The following is a 16070-nucleotide window of genomic DNA, read 5'->3' as shown; positions in this document are numbered from 1 at the left end:
GGCGAGAAGAGATAAGACAACGAGAACCAAACAGTCCCCCAATCCTGCCAACTGCTGTCTTCCAGACTAGTGCATCGCTACTGAGTCATGGCCGAGCATGGCCGAGCCCGGGCCGGGCGTGCCGCCGGCAGTCACTTCCGAGTCCGAACTTCCGAACTTCCCGGCCCGGGGTCTAGCCGCGTAATATATCATCCCCCTCATTCCTTCGCTCACCAGTCGCATGCGACCGTGCTTGTGAAGGTTCGGTAGCGACGAGTCGCAAGGGAAAGAGGCGAAACTAGACAGCTCTGAAGAGACGAAGAGGAGGAGCTAGGAGGAGCTAGGACATCAAGAGCACTGAGAGCCACTGCATCCTCCACGTGTTACAGCATTTCACTTCTTGTCACAGATGGCGTTTTCCATGTGCATACATCATGCTTCCAGAAGGCACCTCTTCACTATATCTCTCCTTCTCGTCATGTTTGTCTCCTTTGCCAAGGAGAGAGTCTACGACGACGACGACCAGCTCTTGGAGAGAATTTTGGCACGGCAAGCACGGGCCAATGAGGACAGGAGAAGAACTTCAGCAACCCTTTTGGGTGAGGAGGCTGCGATGAACCGCAAGAGACGTACCAAGGCGGCAAACATGAACCCCCACCAATACAAAAAAGAGTCGACTGATCGCGAGAGCCTCAAAACTCAGGCGATCTTCCAGGAGGCTCAGCGGCAGAGGATCCGAGCGGCGGATCGAGAGGGGAAGGAGGACGTTTACTTGCTGAGAGCGCAGGACCGAGCTGAGAACATGGAGTTCCTGGTAGACTGCGACATTGACTTCTACTCCAAAGCCTATGGAATCATCGACAAGTGTACACCTGTTTCTGCGTCGTCCTGCCGTCGGATAGTGCGGGATGATTTTGCCACCACCCGAGAATGCAAGCTGCTCCTTGACGCCACGGAAGTCGCGATGAAGAACCTCTTCCACCGGGGAGGATCCACCAGCTTGGCTCCTGTGCATGGCCCCAGTGCGGAGCGCCTTGGCGTGAAGGGAAAGACTCTGTTCGACTACCTCATCAACAAGATTCGGCTCCAGGTCATGCAGGAGTTCGATCTCGACTTCCTCTACAACAGCGGCGCTCTGCTGACGAGGCTCAAGGGTGAGGTGCCGAAGGATGACTGGGAGATGGATCCGAATCACATCTACTGGAATGCTCATGTGGACAAGGCCAACATCCCGACTTACGACTACTCAGCACTCCTGTACCTCAACGACTGCCACGAGGACTTTGAGGGAGGCGAGTTCGAGTTCATCGACGATGATGTCAATCGAGTCGTAGAGCCGCGGGCTGGGAGGCTCCTCCTCTTCACTTCCGGTCCCGAGAACTTACACAGAGTTAGGAAAGTGACTGAGGGAACGCGATATGTCCTTGCAATGTGGTTCACTTGTTCAGGTCTGTGGAGTAGTTTACTCGAAGATATTTTGGTTCTGATCTCACAGCGCAGCGATACATCAGTATCAGGATGATGAGCCGCCAAAGAGCCGTAAGGCCGAACAGCAGGTGGATGGGTACAAGACTCTGAACCCTCATCGATTGATTGAAATCTGCAGGCCATGGCACTCCGAGCGGAAAATGAAGACCTTATCAAGGCCAACAAGCTTCTGGCAAAAGTGAACGAGAAACTGCAGAAAGACGTCGAGCAGCTTGCGAAGTCAACCCAGCAGTGCAGGAGCACACAGGGCCAGAGATCGGCAGCGGGGAGCGAAGAAGCGAAGAAATCGAAGGGAGGAAGAGAGAAAGAGATGCTCGAGGACATGGCGATCAAGAGGAGGCTGGCAGCTGAGGTTGAGTTCGCTAAGAAACGCCTGGCTGCTGCCAAGGAGGTCAGTCCATGCCCTCTTTCTTCTCCATGGGATGTTGTGTCTCCTCCCCTGGTTCTGTTTTCTTCCTTCCAACACTTCACAGGCTGCAAGCTCCTCGAAGGCGAGCGGGAAAGCGGGAACCAAGAGGTTTGCAAGGGAGCCTGACAGGCACAGACAGCTGACCCCTCTTTCCAGGTGCTTCGACGTCGAGAGCTGCTCTCAGGAATACGAAGAGTGAACCATTGCTTCCGTCAAAGATTTGCGTGAGGGCTTGACGGGAGATTCCGATGCCGGGTCAGTGAAAGTTGTGCACGGTCGCCTGCTCCTCGTTGTGCTCCACTCTGTCCTCGCACTCTCCATCTTTCAACTCGCTCGCTATTCCTTGAGCAAATCAAGAAGTGCTTGGAAATCTGGACTCTTCTTGAGGGCAGCATAGTCTACAAGCTCAAACAAGAACTCTATGGGGCATCTGCTCACGTCATTCTTCAGGAACTTCAGTCGCCCGCAATAAACATAGTCCGAGTTGTCGAGATTGGCAAGCTTCACTGACTCCGGGGCGGGCCGGCAGAAGAGATGTACAGAGAAGGGCTGCCCCTTGTCGGCTTCACCGTTGTACTTGGAGAACTTGACGAGTTTCGGGATGATCGGAGCTTCAGGCTTGGTCTTCTCACTCAGGTAGTAAGTGACTTGCATCCTGCTGTCCATGTCGATGAAGGTGTTTGCATAGCTGTTCCCGTAGGCGATGTTCATCATCAGGAAGATGGCGTTCTTCCATTCTTGCACTCCTACATACTTGCTGAACTTGGGTCGACATTTCGGGCTCACGAATTCCATCACTCCAGCCTTCACATGTCCCCCCGGAACTCTCCGGCCGACCACGGGCTCTAGCAAGTGAAGGTCAGCATGGAGATTCCTCGAAGAGTCCGAGGAGGCAGGTTTCCTGTCCTCAACGATCGACGGCGTCACCTCCTTCACGTCGTCATCATGTTCATCGCCTCCGTTCTCTCTTTTCACGTAGACAGCTCTCTTGCCCGTTGACCTCTGTCTCTTGTGATCTGTTGCCAGTTCATCATCGCTGACGTCACCCCTGAAGGTCCCTTCCTTCCAGTCATCAGGCAGGCTCACAAGTTCCCCTCGGGTCCTGAGCCTTGTAGAACGTCTTAGAGGCTCCATATCCCAGTCTTCCTCTCGCTTCAACTTCTTCTTCGCGGGCAGCCTCTTGTTCCCCGCCTCGGTCGTAGACTCGCCTGAGAGATCGCAATGTCCTCCTCCTTCAGCCACAGACGAACTCTTCTTCTCCCTCCTCCTGCTCTGGAGAGGATCGAGAGGGATCATGTTGTCCTCTATCCCCAAGCTCATCATGATCTTCTTATTCTCCGCCATCCTCGCCATCCTCTCCTCCTCATACGCGCTCACCACCATGCTGCCTTGCTCCACCACCACCCTACCCCACCCAACTCCCACATGTCACCACCCACTTTTCTATTACTTTATTACTCCAAAAACCTTTTAGGCGGTAACCCCCCACCTCACGTCGTATTCATCCACCCCTTGATAATTATGTTGGACCCCTCCATAAGATGCATTACCCCTTCAATATATATTCTTAACCCACCCCTTTTCCCTCACATGAATGCGTTAGATCACCCCCTATTGTTGCTTTTCAGGATCGCACCCCTCCATTGCATACCCCCACCCTCACTTGGACAGAACAATGACCAGCAATAATGAAGAACGAAGAATATGGCGCTGGGAGAGGAGAGGGAAGAGGACGGGAGGGGAGGGGAGGGGAGAGGACGGGAGAGGGAGGGAGGTGACAGGAGAATGGGAGATTCAGAGGCGATCAGATGTGATGAGAGGAGAGAAGCGTAGAAGTATGGAGGAGAGTTAGGAAGAAAGGAGATGAACCTAAGTCAGATGCAGGTGTGCCTGCTCTTCAAAACTTTTCCTAGAGTTAGTCTCTTGAGTCTGAAGATTCCGCCAAATCTACACCTTCTTCATGCAGCTTCATTTCTCTTGACCCTCTTTCTTCAATGCCCCTCTAGTTTCCTCCAGGAATCCCTCAAATGCCATCTCTGCCTCCACCTCCATGTCCAACGCCGATGTCATTGTTCTCCCTTCCCACTCTTGCTCCTTCCTTAGAGATTCATGCAATCGCTCCATTCTGCGCAATCGCTCCATTCTGTGCATCGTCCTGACTGCTCTCCTCTCAGATTCGCGTTTCAGCGAAGAGGTTGTTGAACCTCTGCGCCATCAACTTGGTCCTCCTTAGAAACTCCCGCGCAAACCCCATGGCAGGTCCTACCGTTCACCAGGGGCCCCACTGCGGCCATGGCTCGCTGGCCGATCCTCACTGGCACTGCAAGTTCTTCAGCATCTGGAAGTCAAGGGAGAAGCTGACTCCTTTCCACTTTCAAGTGCCTCCCTCCTACAACTTCTCTCTTCCCACCTGCAGCAACTATCACCTGGATAGCCACGAGGTCTGGGGCCCCTTCAGCGACATCCGGAGCACGCGGGACTTTGAATGGCACGGGAACTACGTGGAGTCCAGGCAGCTGCTGCAGGACATTTTGATCCACGACGTGATAGGAGGGGGCACGCCCAACCGGCAGCACCCCTGGATAGTCTACACGGCAGGGGCGATGGGAGCTGGTAAGAGTAGGACGATTCACTGGATGTCGGAGCAGGGGCTGTTCCCGCTCCCCGACATCGTCCAGATAGATCCGGACTCCTTCCGGGAGCGCCTGCCGGAATGGCAGGGGTACATCGAGCGTGACCCGAGCATGGCGGGGCGGCTAACGCACAAGGAGTGCGGGCTGTGTGTGGAGATTGCACAGGAGGCAGCGCTGCGGCAAAGGAAGCACATCTGGGTGGACGGGAGCCTGAGGGATGCGGAGTGGTACACGAGAGTGTTCAACGATATCAAGAAGAGACACCCTGAGTACCGCATCGCCATCCTGTACGTGTATGCCTCCATGGGCTCGGTGCTGGAGAGGGCGAAGCTGAGGGGGAGGCTGACGGGGAGGGTCGTGCCTGAGAAGGACATCCTTGACTCTCTGCGGAGGGTCCCGCTAGCTGTGGAGCAGCTAGCGTCGGAGGTGGACTTCCTTGCATGGATCTCCAACGAGTCCGACCAGGAGCCGAAGCTGCGCCAGATCTGTAACGATCATATGTGCAAGTTCCTCAACGGAGACGACTGGGACGAGGTCGTCTCGCGCTTCGGCCACTTGCACAGTGAGATGGACAGGGAGGAGATCTGTCGCCAGCTGGACCGCCACCTGGGCGGATCCTCGTCGAGGGAGGACGCGCTCATGGTGAGCATGCTGCCGGTGTGCTGGTAGTCGAGCTGCTGACTCCTCCTCCTCTTCCTCCCTCTCGCCATCTTCCTCCTTCGTCTCCTCCTTTTCCTCCTCCTCGCCCTCCTGGCTCCTCCTCCTCGTCCTCCTCCAGATTTTCAGCAAGTCCTACTGCAGCTTCTGTATCAAGCTGAAACGGGCGCTGAAGATGGCAAACATTCCCTTCAAGTGCATAGAGTGCGACGAGGTGAGTTGGAGCAAGGAGGAGAGCAGATGGTGTTGACGTTGTTGATGTTGATGTTGATGATGTTAACGTTGATGGCCGTTAGGTGGAGGACGGTCTGAGAATGCAGGTGGTTATCGCGCAAACAACAGGTGGTGCAGATGAGGAGGGGCGAGTGTACGAGGGGCGTGGCAGGCAGAGAAGTAGAGAGGGGAAGGTCAAGATTTCTGGTAGTGATTGAGGAGGAAGGCAGAGAAGGAGGAGGAGGAGGAGGAGGAGAGAGATTTTGGGGGATGGGAGGAGGAGGAGGAGGAGGAGAGAGATTTTGGGGGTTGGGAAGCGGCGGCGGCGGCGGCGGCGGCGGCGGCGGCGGAGGAGGAGGAGGAGGAGGAGGAGGAGGAGGAGGAGGAGGAGGAATTGTACGATGATGATTTGTCTCAGGGCATCGAACAAGCCCGCAAGTGTTTGTGAAAGGAAGATTCATCGGCGGGTGGGTGGGTGCAGGAGGAGATGCTAGCTGACATGTCGGCAGGTGCGACGAGACGCTGGCACTGCTGCACAGCGGCGAACTTGAACTGATGCTTGAAGATGAACGATGGCATGCGTGGAGATCGAGATGAAGGTGGGGAGGGAGAAGAGGAGGAACGAGTTGAGGGACGGCTGGACGGGGAGGAGCTGGAGGAAGGTGAGAAGGTATGGCGACAGGAGTTGGAGAGGAGGGGAGGACGAGGAGAGGAAAGGTGGAGGGAAAGGTTGTTAGTTCAAGTAGAAGTTTTAAGTAACATATCTAACAAGGAAAGAAACTTGTTGTATGCACTGATGACCCGCCATCATCTAGCAACCGCTCGTGTTCTGCCACCACCACCCTCTCCTCCTCCTCCCTCTCCTCTCCTCCTCCTCCCTCTCCTCTCCTCCTCCTCGCCTACTTTTGTTTGGTTCGAATGATCTGCTGGCCCTTGTAAGGCCCGTCCTCCACCTGCGCCAACTTTAGCAAGTAGCGAGCCGGCCCTGCTCTCATCCTCGCTTCACTCTCCTCCTCTACTCTCCTCCTTCACTCTTCTCTCATCTCCTCTTCTCTCTTCCTCCATTCTTCATTCCACCTGTCCCCTCAGTCTCCCGCCCCGCTTCCCTTTCCCACATCCTGTTGCTCTCCTTTCTTTGTCCTCCGACTCAAACACGACATTCAACCATACTCCTCGACCTCAAATCTCACAATTCCTTCCTCCCCTCCTCCCCTCTTCCTCCATCTCTCATACTCACCACTTTCTGCGTCTTGAGACAAACTTTCTTCACAATGTTCATGAAGCGTTGCTGCAGCTTGGATGTCAGCTGGGGTGAAAGGGAAAATTCAGCTGGGACCTGATCCTCTCTTGACATGCCCTTGACATCGTATACCGCGATCTGAGAGAGAAAAACATGAGGGAGGAGGTTAGAAGAAGGGGAGGGGGGGGGACGAGTGTGAGCAGAGAGGGAGAGGGAGAGGACAAAGAGAGGACAGGGAGAGGGAGAGGGAGAGGGAGAGGGAGAGGGAGAGGGAGAGGGAGAGGGAGAGGGAGAGGGAGAGGGAGAGGGAGAGGGAGAGGGAGAGGGAGAGGGAGAGAGCAAATCAGGTGGGGGAGAGCTGAGCAGCGAGAAGAAGAAGCAGGGAGAGGAGGCCACAAGTTTCTTAGTCGTCATGGTCGTATCCTTGTCGATCGTCTCTCGGATCTGACAAGGGGAAAGGGGTCAGTGACGTCAGCAACAATGAGTACCTTCGTAGCTCTTACCTGATCCTCTGTGTACTTGAACGCCCCTCCTCCACCTGCAGCAGCAGCTGCTGCTGCAGGAGCTGCTGCAGGAGCAGATGAGGCAGCGGCGGCGGCGACCTTCGGCCTGAGGAGCGGTGAGCTGCAGGCAAGACGAGGAGGCGACTGACCTTTTGGCTCCGGCAGCCGCGTCCGAGTCGGGAGCGGAGGAAGCAGCGCGCTTGCCGAGGTCCTGGCGGATCTTGAGGGTCAAGCCCGTCTTCTCCGGGGCCTTCTCCTTGTCTTTCTGCAGGGGGGCGGGTCGGAGGAGGACAAGAGAGGAGGAGAGCTCACGTTAGCATCAGCCTCCTTCTTGATCTTTATCACTCCCTCGTTCGCCTGTTGAGAGAGAAGGAAACAAAGTCAGGAAGATCGGTGAAGAAGAGGATTGAGAATAAGTTGTAAGGGGTAGGAGGGCCAAGAGGAGCACGAGCAGGTTAGGGTGCACGAGTACAAGCAGGAGGAGGAAGACATCACCTTCTGCTTGGTTGGTTTTGGAGGAGGCGTAGAGTCTGCCTTGTTGCTCTCCGCCTTCGTTTCTTCCGGCTCCGCGTCCTGTCATGTCCTGTCAAGCATCGCAGAGTTTAGCGGCTGCTCGTTTCATCTCTGACCATTTTCTTTCCCTTCAGCAAGCCATCCATCCTCTTCCCAGTGTCATCCTGTCAAGGGCAAGGTCATCAAGTCGAGCCACCTCCTCCTCGTCCTCCTCCTCCCTCCTCCCTCGTACCAACTCGTTCTCCTCCTCTTCCTCCGACTCGTCGCTGAGCTGCTTCACAAGCTCATCCAGTACATCCTCATCTGCCCCAGAGTCAACATTTCAGCTGAGAAATCACCGCAAACTCAGCTGACCGGGGTCGGGCTTGAGATGATACTCGGGGTTCAACGAGAGATCGTCTCCTGTCAGCATCTGTCAGTGAAAGCTCGGCTGTATCTCAGCTGCTCGCCTGCTGCCGCCATCGCCATGTCATAGTCGTCGTCATCGATGTCTCCACATTGTCTGCCGGTCAGGGTGTCAAGTTTGACAGGCTGCTTGTCAAAGTCTCACTGGCAGTCCATGTCATCGTCGGCCTCGTGACTTTCTTCTCGCCACTGCTGCCTAAGAGCCTACGAAGAGACTGAGTTGAAGGCCGGAGGGCCGGGCCGGGCCGGCGGGATCCCAAGAGAGAGAGGAAACGACTCACGTCTTCACTGCCATAACCAGGCTCGCGCTTGATGGTCTTCTTGTTGTTGCCGTGATCTGGTCAGATGTGAGGAGGAGTAGACAGAAGCAACCACATCCTCCCTCACCTTGTCTGAAGCCTTGAACCTCCTTCGCCATCTCCGTCTGCTCCAACACGTCAAACATCCCCAACGGCCGGACGACCCTCTGGGTTCCTTGATCATCAGTCGATCCCTCAATGCGTTGCCTGTCTTGAAGAGAGATTCCACAGTTTCCTGGGGTAACCAGGGGTCCACTGGTGAAGCAGAGGAAAGGAGGGGTCAACCTTGTTTCCGCGAGAGTTCGTCTCTTTGGTTTCTGTGGAGTCCACCTTGACTCCTCTCCTTGTCGCGTCCTTTCTCACGTTCCACCTGCACTGACTTCACTCCCTCCTTCCCACCTCTTCCTCCTTCCCCTCCCGTCTCTTCCTCCCTCCCCTCTCTTCCTCCTCCCCTCTCTTCCTCCTACTCTCGTTCTTCTTTCACCAACTTGTTCCTCCTACTCTCTTCCTCCTCGGTTTCCTTCTCCTCGCCAAGAACTTCGTAACGACGTGCAGCACTCTCACCAGTCTCCGTTCACCGGCCTGACAAGGAGCTCCTTCGTCCCATCGACCGTCTCTCCTGCGGAACTTCTGACTTTCCCAGCCTCCTTCCCTCACTTTCTTCACCTCCCTCGAGCCAGAAGTAACAGTACTGCTTCTTCCCCTCCTCTTCGATCTGACAGTGCAAGTCACCTCTCGCAAACTCTTCCAACCCCGGCGCAGCCCCACCTTGTACGAGCAGGTGTTGCCATGCACCTCCACGAAGCCATTCTTCATCTCATCCTGCAAGATGTTGAGGTGAGGCGCACTGGCTGACTGCAAGGAGGTTCTCCGACCTTGAGGATCCTGATTAGGTCGTCTTCATCCTTCTTCAACTGGTCCAGAACCTTCAAGTGCTCTGACCATCGCAGGTTGAGATTAGCACAGGCAACATCGCAGACAGCAAGGACTCTACTTGTGGGCACACGGACCATGACTTCCAATGACTCGAAGCCGTCCGAGCCCTTGCCATCCTCGTTCTTCTTCCTGTAAAGAACTTTCTTCGACATCACGTCGGTGCCCGGTCCGATGAGCAAAGTCTTGCATTGTCTGTGCAAACAGCAACAATCAGACCAAACATGTGCCGCCATAGAACGTCTGAGCTACAAGTAGAGCCTTCGGAACCTCTCGTTCAGGTCCTTCCTGTCAGGCAGGTCATTACAGTCATGCGACCACTGCCATTGTCGACAGTACACGCGAATGTTGTCTGGTGTTGACCACTCCTTGGTCGGCTTCACCTCAACGCAGTTGAGTTGTGCGTTGATGATTTGGTTGAGAGAAGATCGCTGCGGAGAGATGAGCGTCTAATTGTCGAACCAGCCCAAATCACCTTATCCGCCTCCTGCCTCGCCTCGAAAGCATGTTCGAAATCCTTGTCCTCACTGTCTGCGATCATCCAGTTTCGTTTCCATTCTCTTCTCTGTAATTTTCATCCATCAGCCATGACCAGTTGAAAGTTCAGGAATCAAGTACCACTCGGTTTTCAAACAGCATCTCCGATATGAAACTCTTCTTCTTCTTCTTGTCGTCCGCAAGTTCCTGCACTGGATCTCTCCTGAACAGCCAGGCTTGACCATGCGAGCTCTCCAAGCTCTGATCAAACCAGCACATCTCAGCATCCTCATCGCGCAAGGAAGAGCATTGGCGCTGAGGGCCAGAAAGATCCGGGTACGAAAATTAAAGAGAACGAGGAAGAGGACGAGAAGGGAGAGGAGGAGGAGGAGGAGGAGGGAAAGATCGGACCTTCACATCCATCTGATGGAACTTTAAGATGTGATGTGTAGTCGTCGAGCTCTCGTCCTTCTCGTCCACCGCCGCTCCCGCCATCCGCAGCACAAACACATGCCGCGAGTCTGCCTGCATTCTTCCACCTCTAAAACCACCCCACCCCACCCATTCACCAGACCCCGCAGGTTTCCGACCAGGACGGGGATACTCCTTAATAACCCTTCTTTTCCAAGGCGAAAGTACCCCTTCAACCATCACCACCCCACCCAGAGGTGCAGGACCACACGATGGGTCTACCCACCCCTCCGTCGCTTCCATTTGTACCCCATGGGTCTGCGGGGGGAGGTGGACTGTCAGGATGGTCATGGCGGTGGGGGCCGTGATAGCGGTAGCGCTGGCGATGGCGGCGGAGGTCCAAGGGTACGCGATGACGAGAGCAGGAGGAGCGAACTTCGTATCCGGTCTCTCTACCTTCTCCTCCTCCTCCTCCCTCACTGGGCTCCCTCTCTCCTCGAGGGCGTGCCGTGCTCGGTCGGTCGGTCGGGGAGCCTTGAGTCTGAGCGCGGCCCAGCATGCGCCGGCGAAGCTGAGAAACGACCTCATGGTTCGAGTGGCTCGAGGGGAGAAGGCTGAGAAGACGCCAGTCTGGCTCTTCAGGTCTCTCATCCTCCCTTCTTCTCCCCTCCCGTCGTTTGTGACGGGTTTTGATTACAGGCAGGCAGGTAGGCATCTACCGGAGTACGAGGCGTACAAGAAGGAGACAGGGTGCAACTTCCTGCAGCTCCTGGACGATCCCAAGCATGTCGCCGAGTGTACCATGCAGGTCAGGCGACTATCATCGCACGCTTGACGCTGCTCACACCCCCTGCCCTCAGCCCATCCGACGATACAACCTGGACGCTGCCATTCTGTTCTCAGACATCCTCGTTGTTGCCGAGGCACTGGGCATCAAGGTGGAGATGCCAGGAGGAAAGGGTATCACTGTCCCTCATCCTCTCGCCTCTCCCTCAGAGGTGAAATACCCGTCCCTCCCTCCTTCGGACCTCACCGCCCAGCAGGTGTCCACCAGGATTCCTGCGTCCATCGATGTGAAAGACAAACTGTCGCACGTCATCGACGCTGTCAAACTGATCAAGAAGGAGCTCGACGGCAAAGTTCCTCTGATTGGGTTCAGCGCCGCCCCGTGGACGTTGATGTACTACATGGTCGGTGGAAGTTCCAAGAAGAACCAAGAGAACGGAGAGAGGTAGGTGGAGGAGGGAGAGGAGCAGGGGGACGGGGAAGAGACGGAGGGAGGAGGGGAGGGAGGGAGGGGAAAAGTGGAAGAAGGAGATAGGGGTCTGGATTGAGAGTGACGGGAGGTATGAAGGTGGCTGAAGGAACACCCTGTTGAGTCTCAGAAGTTGCTTGACATCTTGACGAGCACCGTCATCGACTACATGTCTGCTCAGGTCAAAAGAGGAGGCGTCGAGTGGAAGGAGAAGCTGACGTTCGACGGCTGATAGGTGGAGGCTGGAGCAGACATGCTGCAGGTGTGAGATAACGTGGAGGAGGAGGAAGAAGAGGAGGAAGTGTGGAGGAGGAGGAGGAGGAGGAGGAGAGGAAAGGGATGGGAAGGGAAGAGATGATTTGTCTATCAGGTGTTCGAGGCCATGGGCGACTTCATTAGCAGGGATAGTTTCTACAAGTACGCGATGCCCTGCATGGAGAAGATCGCCAAGGAGCTGCGTGCTCGCCATCCTGTGAGGGAGAGCTGTCGACTTGCCCCTTGCTCATGTGCTGGCAGAACGTCCCTCTTCTTGTCTTCCCGCGTGGAGCTACCTACTCCCTCGTCGATCTGCAGGTGGGAAGGGCAGGGGCAGGGCAGGGGCAGGGGCAGGGGCAGGGGCAGGGCAGGGGCAGGGGCAAGGGCGGGAGGGAGGAGGGCAGGACGACCATGATCAGTCCTGTTACTTACTTTTGGCATGCAGCAAGTAGGATACGATGTGGTCACGATGGACACAGCTTGCCCGAGGGAGGAGACGCGAACTGCCCTCAAGCTCGCAGCAGGTGCACCCTCCTTCCTCTTTCTCTGCTCCCTTCCCCCTCACCTCCTCCCTCTCTGACTTGAAGAGCAAGACAAGAACACTCCCCCCAATCTCGCTCGAGCTCCTGCTGCTCTGCAGGGGAACCTCGACGTGAAGCTCCTTGCTCGTGGGGCATCAACCAAGGAAGAGGTGAGAGCTCCTACTCTCCCGCAACGGCAGTTGACGTGAGAGCAGGTGAGGGAGGCAGCTAGGAAGCTGCTGGAGGAGCTGGGAGCCGGGGCCTTGATCGCCAACTTGGGAGAGGGGCTGACGGGGAAGGAAGACCCCGAGCTGGTGAGGAGCTGGTGGAGGTGACGATGGGTGGGAGGAGGAGTGATGGGTTGTGCGTGCAGGTTGCGACCTTCATCGACTCTATCCACGAGATCAGCGAGAAGATGCTGGCGAAGTAGACGGGCAGGGTGTCGACTTTTACTTCGATTCTTGGTGCAAGGTTGAGATTGTAACTTGTAACTCTACAAGAATGTTAAAACGAGGTCAGCACATAAGCTTCGAACGGGCCCAACAGGACACAGCTAAGGTCACGTCGAAGTTACGGTTGCAGCCGCTGTCAAACATGAAAGGACAAGACATGACCAGTCACAAAAAGATGTCAAACAAGCAGCTAGGCAGAATCTTCCACGACTCTAGAGCTGGACAATGTCATGTGCACGAGAAAGAGTCATCTCCTGCAGCGCAGACTCTTCATCCACCAGTAGCAGGAACATCACGCGGTCCTTGCGGATGGCATAGCGATGGGTCCGCGACTCCCCATTAGTCTCCAGCAGCTCCCTCAGCATGTACTGTCCCACCTCATTGACATGACACGTCACCAGGCACATCCTGCTGGACTTCCTGTTGGGGTTGTTGCAGTCGTCGATGAACTTGAAGAGCCCTCCCCTGATCTGCGACTGATGCCCGTTGACCTGCTCCTTGTCACTCTCCTTTCTCAGCTCCACACTAGTATGTGCCACGTCCTCCCCGTCCCCTGCCTGCTGGCGCAGCTGCTGGAGAAGAGCTGCCTCAAAGTCAAGCTGCTTCCCCTTCCCACCTCCCTTCACGACGATGACGCAGGGCTTCAGGAAGCCCGACGAGCACATGTCAATCAGCGCAGCGTTCTTGTACTCCCGATCCGCGTGCTCGACTATCACATCCTGCGTGTGCAGGAAGAAGAATCCATCGGACGACTTGACTGTGAACTTGACCTCCCTCCTCTCTGTCCTGCCGACCACTGCATCAGGCACCCCCTTGCTCACCCCCAGCTCCTCTCCAGCTCGGGCCTCGGAGAGGCTATCCTCCTCCTCCCCGTCTCCCACGTAAACCAGCAGTCGAACCTCCACTGCCTTCCCCTCGCTGTCGCTCGACAGGTCCCCGTCCAGTCCAGCCGCTCGCTTGCTCCCCCCGAGCTCGGCTAAGAGCTTCTCGACGCTGCTGGAGATGTGGAAGGTCAGGGTCGTCCACCACTGAAAGAGTGGACGCATGTCGAGCATGGCTGGCAGCTCGTAGCTCAACTTCATCGACACGTGCGGGATCCCGCTCCTCCTCCTCAGCCCTCGCTCCAGCATGCGCAGGCAGTGCTCCTCCTGCTTCCTCCCCGACGGGGCCACGATGACCAGCTCCTTGGAGATGGCTCGGATCGCGTCAGCTGGGGGGTAGTTGGAGGTGAAGGCATGGATCAAGTTCCCTCCGAACTTGGGATACCGGCGGATCATGACTTCAAGCATGCTGCTGACGCACTTGTAGAGATCCTCCTGCAGCTTCGGCTCCTCCGGCACCTCCTCGAGGTGCAGCACTGCGGTCCCTCCCTTGGCGATCGCCTGCTCGAGCATGCGCTCGATGCTCCAGTCGGAGATCCCTTGAACGCACAAGATCATCCGGAGGCTGTCGGGGGTGAGGCCGTTGAGAGGCACCTTAACGATGCTCACCTTCCTCTCAGGGTCAAGGAACTTGTTGAGGGTTGACTGCAGGGAGACGGAGAGCGCCTGGACCAGCGTCGACTTGCCAGTCCCGGCGCTGCCGCAGAGGAAGAGAGACATCGCCTCCTGCTGGGAGGGCAAGAAGCCAGAGCTCTGGTCAGAGATCCCAGAGGAGAGGTAAGAGGAGAGGATCTCCCCCAGCTGGACTCTCAGCTCGGAGCTGCTGACGTAGGGGAAGCTGTCCATGGTCAACCAGAAGTGCTCCATCATCTCCTCTATCAGCTTCGTCTTAGCGTTGAGCAGGATCTCAGCGAAGGAGCAGGAGGTGTCCTCCCTCAGCCTCGCATGCGTCTCGTTGTCAGACCATCCAGACAGATCGTAGTAGCAGGGGGCGTAGGAGTAAACCCTTCTCACCTTCCCCACTGAAAGCTCCTGGTAACTCCCCACCACGATCTTGATCGTCCTGCTTCTCCCGCAGACCTTCCTCTGGGAGATCCCGACGTTGGTCTTGTGTGCAAACACCTCAAGGCAGAGATTCGCCAGGTTGGAGGACTTGCGGGCCCCCAGCACGCAGGACACTGCCTCGTCATGCTGCCGCTGCAGGAAGGCCTCCTCCAGAGCATTTTGATTCGGCATCAGCCCGAGCATGGTCAGCACCAGGACGCTGAGCCTACTCCTCTCCGCGACATCCTCGCAGAACACAGGGCACGTGAACGAGAGCTCTCCTGATCCCACGTTGAACCCCAGCGAAGGGCGGAGTCCTGCCTCCTGGAGTACACCAGAGAGCTCCTTGACTGCCGGGAGGAATTTCACCTTCTGAAGGGAGTTGGCGCTCGAGACGACAGAGAGGTCCATACTCTTGAGGAGAGTCTCGTCTGAGATCGCCAGCAACAACAACTGGAAGTCGTCGTCAGCCCCCATCTCCTGCAGAAAGCTAAGTGAGCAGCGCGTCCAAGATGTTCACTTTGCCGACCAATTCAATCCTCTCCCCCTCACTCACTCACTCACTCACTCACTCACTCACTCACTCACTCACTCACTCACTCCCCAAACTTCCTCCCACCATCCATCCATCCATCTCCCTTCATCCCTTCATCCCTTCATCCCTTCATCCCTTCATCCCTTCATCCCTCCTCTCCTGTCCTCCCCTCTCCTCCCCTCCCCTGCTCTCCCCTCCCCTCCCCTCCTGTCCTCTCCTTCTTCATTCCATCTCCTGCTTGTCATCATCTCGTACACATCTTCCCTAAGTGGAGAGGTTTGCGTAATCAGTAGTGACTGTGGTCCAGGTCAACGCGAGCATGGAGCTTGAGAGATATCTTTCCGGACACACCAGCAGAGAGTAGGTCGACGAGGTCTAATTAAAATGTTCAACATGAAAACAACCCTGTGTTCGCAAATTGTCTGCGTTGGATATATATATTGAGGAACTCCTGCTGTCATCGCCCTCGTAGCAAAGTGGTTAATGCGTTCGCCTTGTAAGCGAAAGGTCGCCAGTTCGACTCTGGTCGTGGGCAATGGATTCTTTGTAGAATCCACCATGAGAATTCTTTTTGACCGCGAGTGCCGGAGGTTTCAATGCCTCCTTGAGTGAGGGGGTGAAGCTAGTAAGCAGAACTTGCTGCCGTAAGGGTCTCGCCGAGGTGAGCTCAGTATAAGGAGACAACATACCACCACCCTACCATATGATTTTCCCCTGACACTCGGAGATTCACTGGGGTCCGCTAGAGCCGCATACCATACTGCACGCCATGCGCCGCTGCATATCCTCAGGAGGTCATGAGGAATCCGAGCGCAGAGGGGTGGATCGAGTGAGCCTCGCGGCACCTTCACCGTTTTCCTTTCATATCCTCATGTCCATATCTTTGATCTCTTCCTTTCTTTTGTATACGACTCCGGTCCTGACAGTCAGTGCAATTCTTTTTCCACGATGTCCCTGGTGGACTGAG

General features: G+C 56.0%; 6 protein-coding genes and 1 non-coding gene across 7 annotated transcripts; 4 read left to right on the top strand and 3 right to left on the bottom strand.

Annotated features, from left to right (window-relative positions):
• Positions 1 to 1424: 1424 nt before the first annotated feature.
• GUITHDRAFT_154508 (hypothetical protein) lies at positions 1425 to 2090 on the top strand. The gene has a single exon (XM_005826016.1). It carries the CDS (start codon positions 1589 to 1591, stop codon positions 2000 to 2002), a length of 414 nt encoding a protein of 137 aa, XP_005826073.1. The 5' UTR covers positions 1425 to 1588; the 3' UTR covers positions 2003 to 2090.
• A 122-nt stretch (positions 2091 to 2212) lies between these two features.
• Positions 2213 to 3259, bottom strand: GUITHDRAFT_114750 (hypothetical protein; the record flags this gene model as incomplete). The annotated part of the gene is made up of 1 exon (XM_005826015.1): positions 2213 to 3259. One exon carries the CDS (start codon positions 3257 to 3259, stop codon positions 2213 to 2215), a length of 1047 nt encoding a protein of 348 aa, XP_005826072.1.
• Positions 3260 to 4128: 869 nt separating this feature from the next.
• Positions 4129 to 5416, top strand: GUITHDRAFT_76626 (hypothetical protein; the record flags this gene model as incomplete). Its single annotated transcript, XM_005826014.1, has 2 exons — positions 4129 to 5151; positions 5288 to 5416. 2 exons carry the CDS (start codon positions 4129 to 4131, stop codon positions 5414 to 5416), a joined length of 1152 nt encoding a protein of 383 aa, XP_005826071.1.
• Positions 5417 to 6464: 1048 nt separating this feature from the next.
• On the bottom strand, positions 6465 to 10280 carry GUITHDRAFT_143702 (hypothetical protein; the record flags this gene model as incomplete). Its single annotated transcript, XM_005826013.1, has 21 exons — positions 6465 to 6497; positions 6617 to 6667; positions 6716 to 6757; positions 7123 to 7228; positions 7272 to 7387; positions 7435 to 7479; positions 7618 to 7695; positions 7752 to 7799; positions 7868 to 7938; positions 7990 to 8047; positions 8322 to 8377; positions 8428 to 8464; positions 8625 to 8709; positions 8904 to 8958; positions 9006 to 9054; positions 9108 to 9161; positions 9215 to 9467; positions 9543 to 9703; positions 9748 to 9837; positions 9891 to 10064; positions 10161 to 10280. The coding sequence occupies 21 exons, from the start codon at positions 10278 to 10280 to the stop codon at positions 6465 to 6467; spliced, it is 1782 nt and encodes a 593-aa protein (XP_005826070.1).
• Positions 10281 to 10503: 223 nt separating this feature from the next.
• Positions 10504 to 11647, top strand: GUITHDRAFT_76641 (hypothetical protein; the record flags this gene model as incomplete). Its single annotated transcript, XM_005826012.1, has 5 exons — positions 10504 to 10802; positions 10860 to 10968; positions 11021 to 11158; positions 11204 to 11391; positions 11515 to 11647. 5 exons carry the CDS (start codon positions 10504 to 10506, stop codon positions 11645 to 11647), a joined length of 867 nt encoding a protein of 288 aa, XP_005826069.1.
• A 1208-nt stretch (positions 11648 to 12855) lies between these two features.
• On the bottom strand, positions 12856 to 15045 carry GUITHDRAFT_143701 (hypothetical protein; the record flags this gene model as incomplete). The annotated part of the gene is made up of 1 exon (XM_005826011.1): positions 12856 to 15045. One exon carries the CDS (start codon positions 15043 to 15045, stop codon positions 12856 to 12858), a length of 2190 nt encoding a protein of 729 aa, XP_005826068.1.
• Positions 15046 to 15565: 520 nt separating this feature from the next.
• Positions 15566 to 15638, top strand: GUITHDRAFT_t91. The gene has a single exon. It is a non-coding gene; the product is annotated as a tRNA-Thr (tRNA).
• The last annotated feature ends 432 nt before the right edge of the window (positions 15639 to 16070 follow it).

The sequence above is a fragment of the Guillardia theta genome, assembly GCF_000315625.1.
Source record: "Guillardia theta CCMP2712 unplaced genomic scaffold GUITHscaffold_78, whole genome shotgun sequence".
Lineage (NCBI taxonomy): Eukaryota > Cryptophyceae > Pyrenomonadales > Geminigeraceae > Guillardia > Guillardia theta.
Note: the sequence above shows the minus strand (reverse complement) of the source record. Positions and strands in the feature narration are given on the sequence as shown.

Coding starts and splice junctions, on each gene's coding strand:
- GUITHDRAFT_154508 (XM_005826016.1), top strand. CDS start 1,589: ATGGCACTCCGAGCGGAAAATGAAGACCTTATCAAGGCCAACAAGCTT.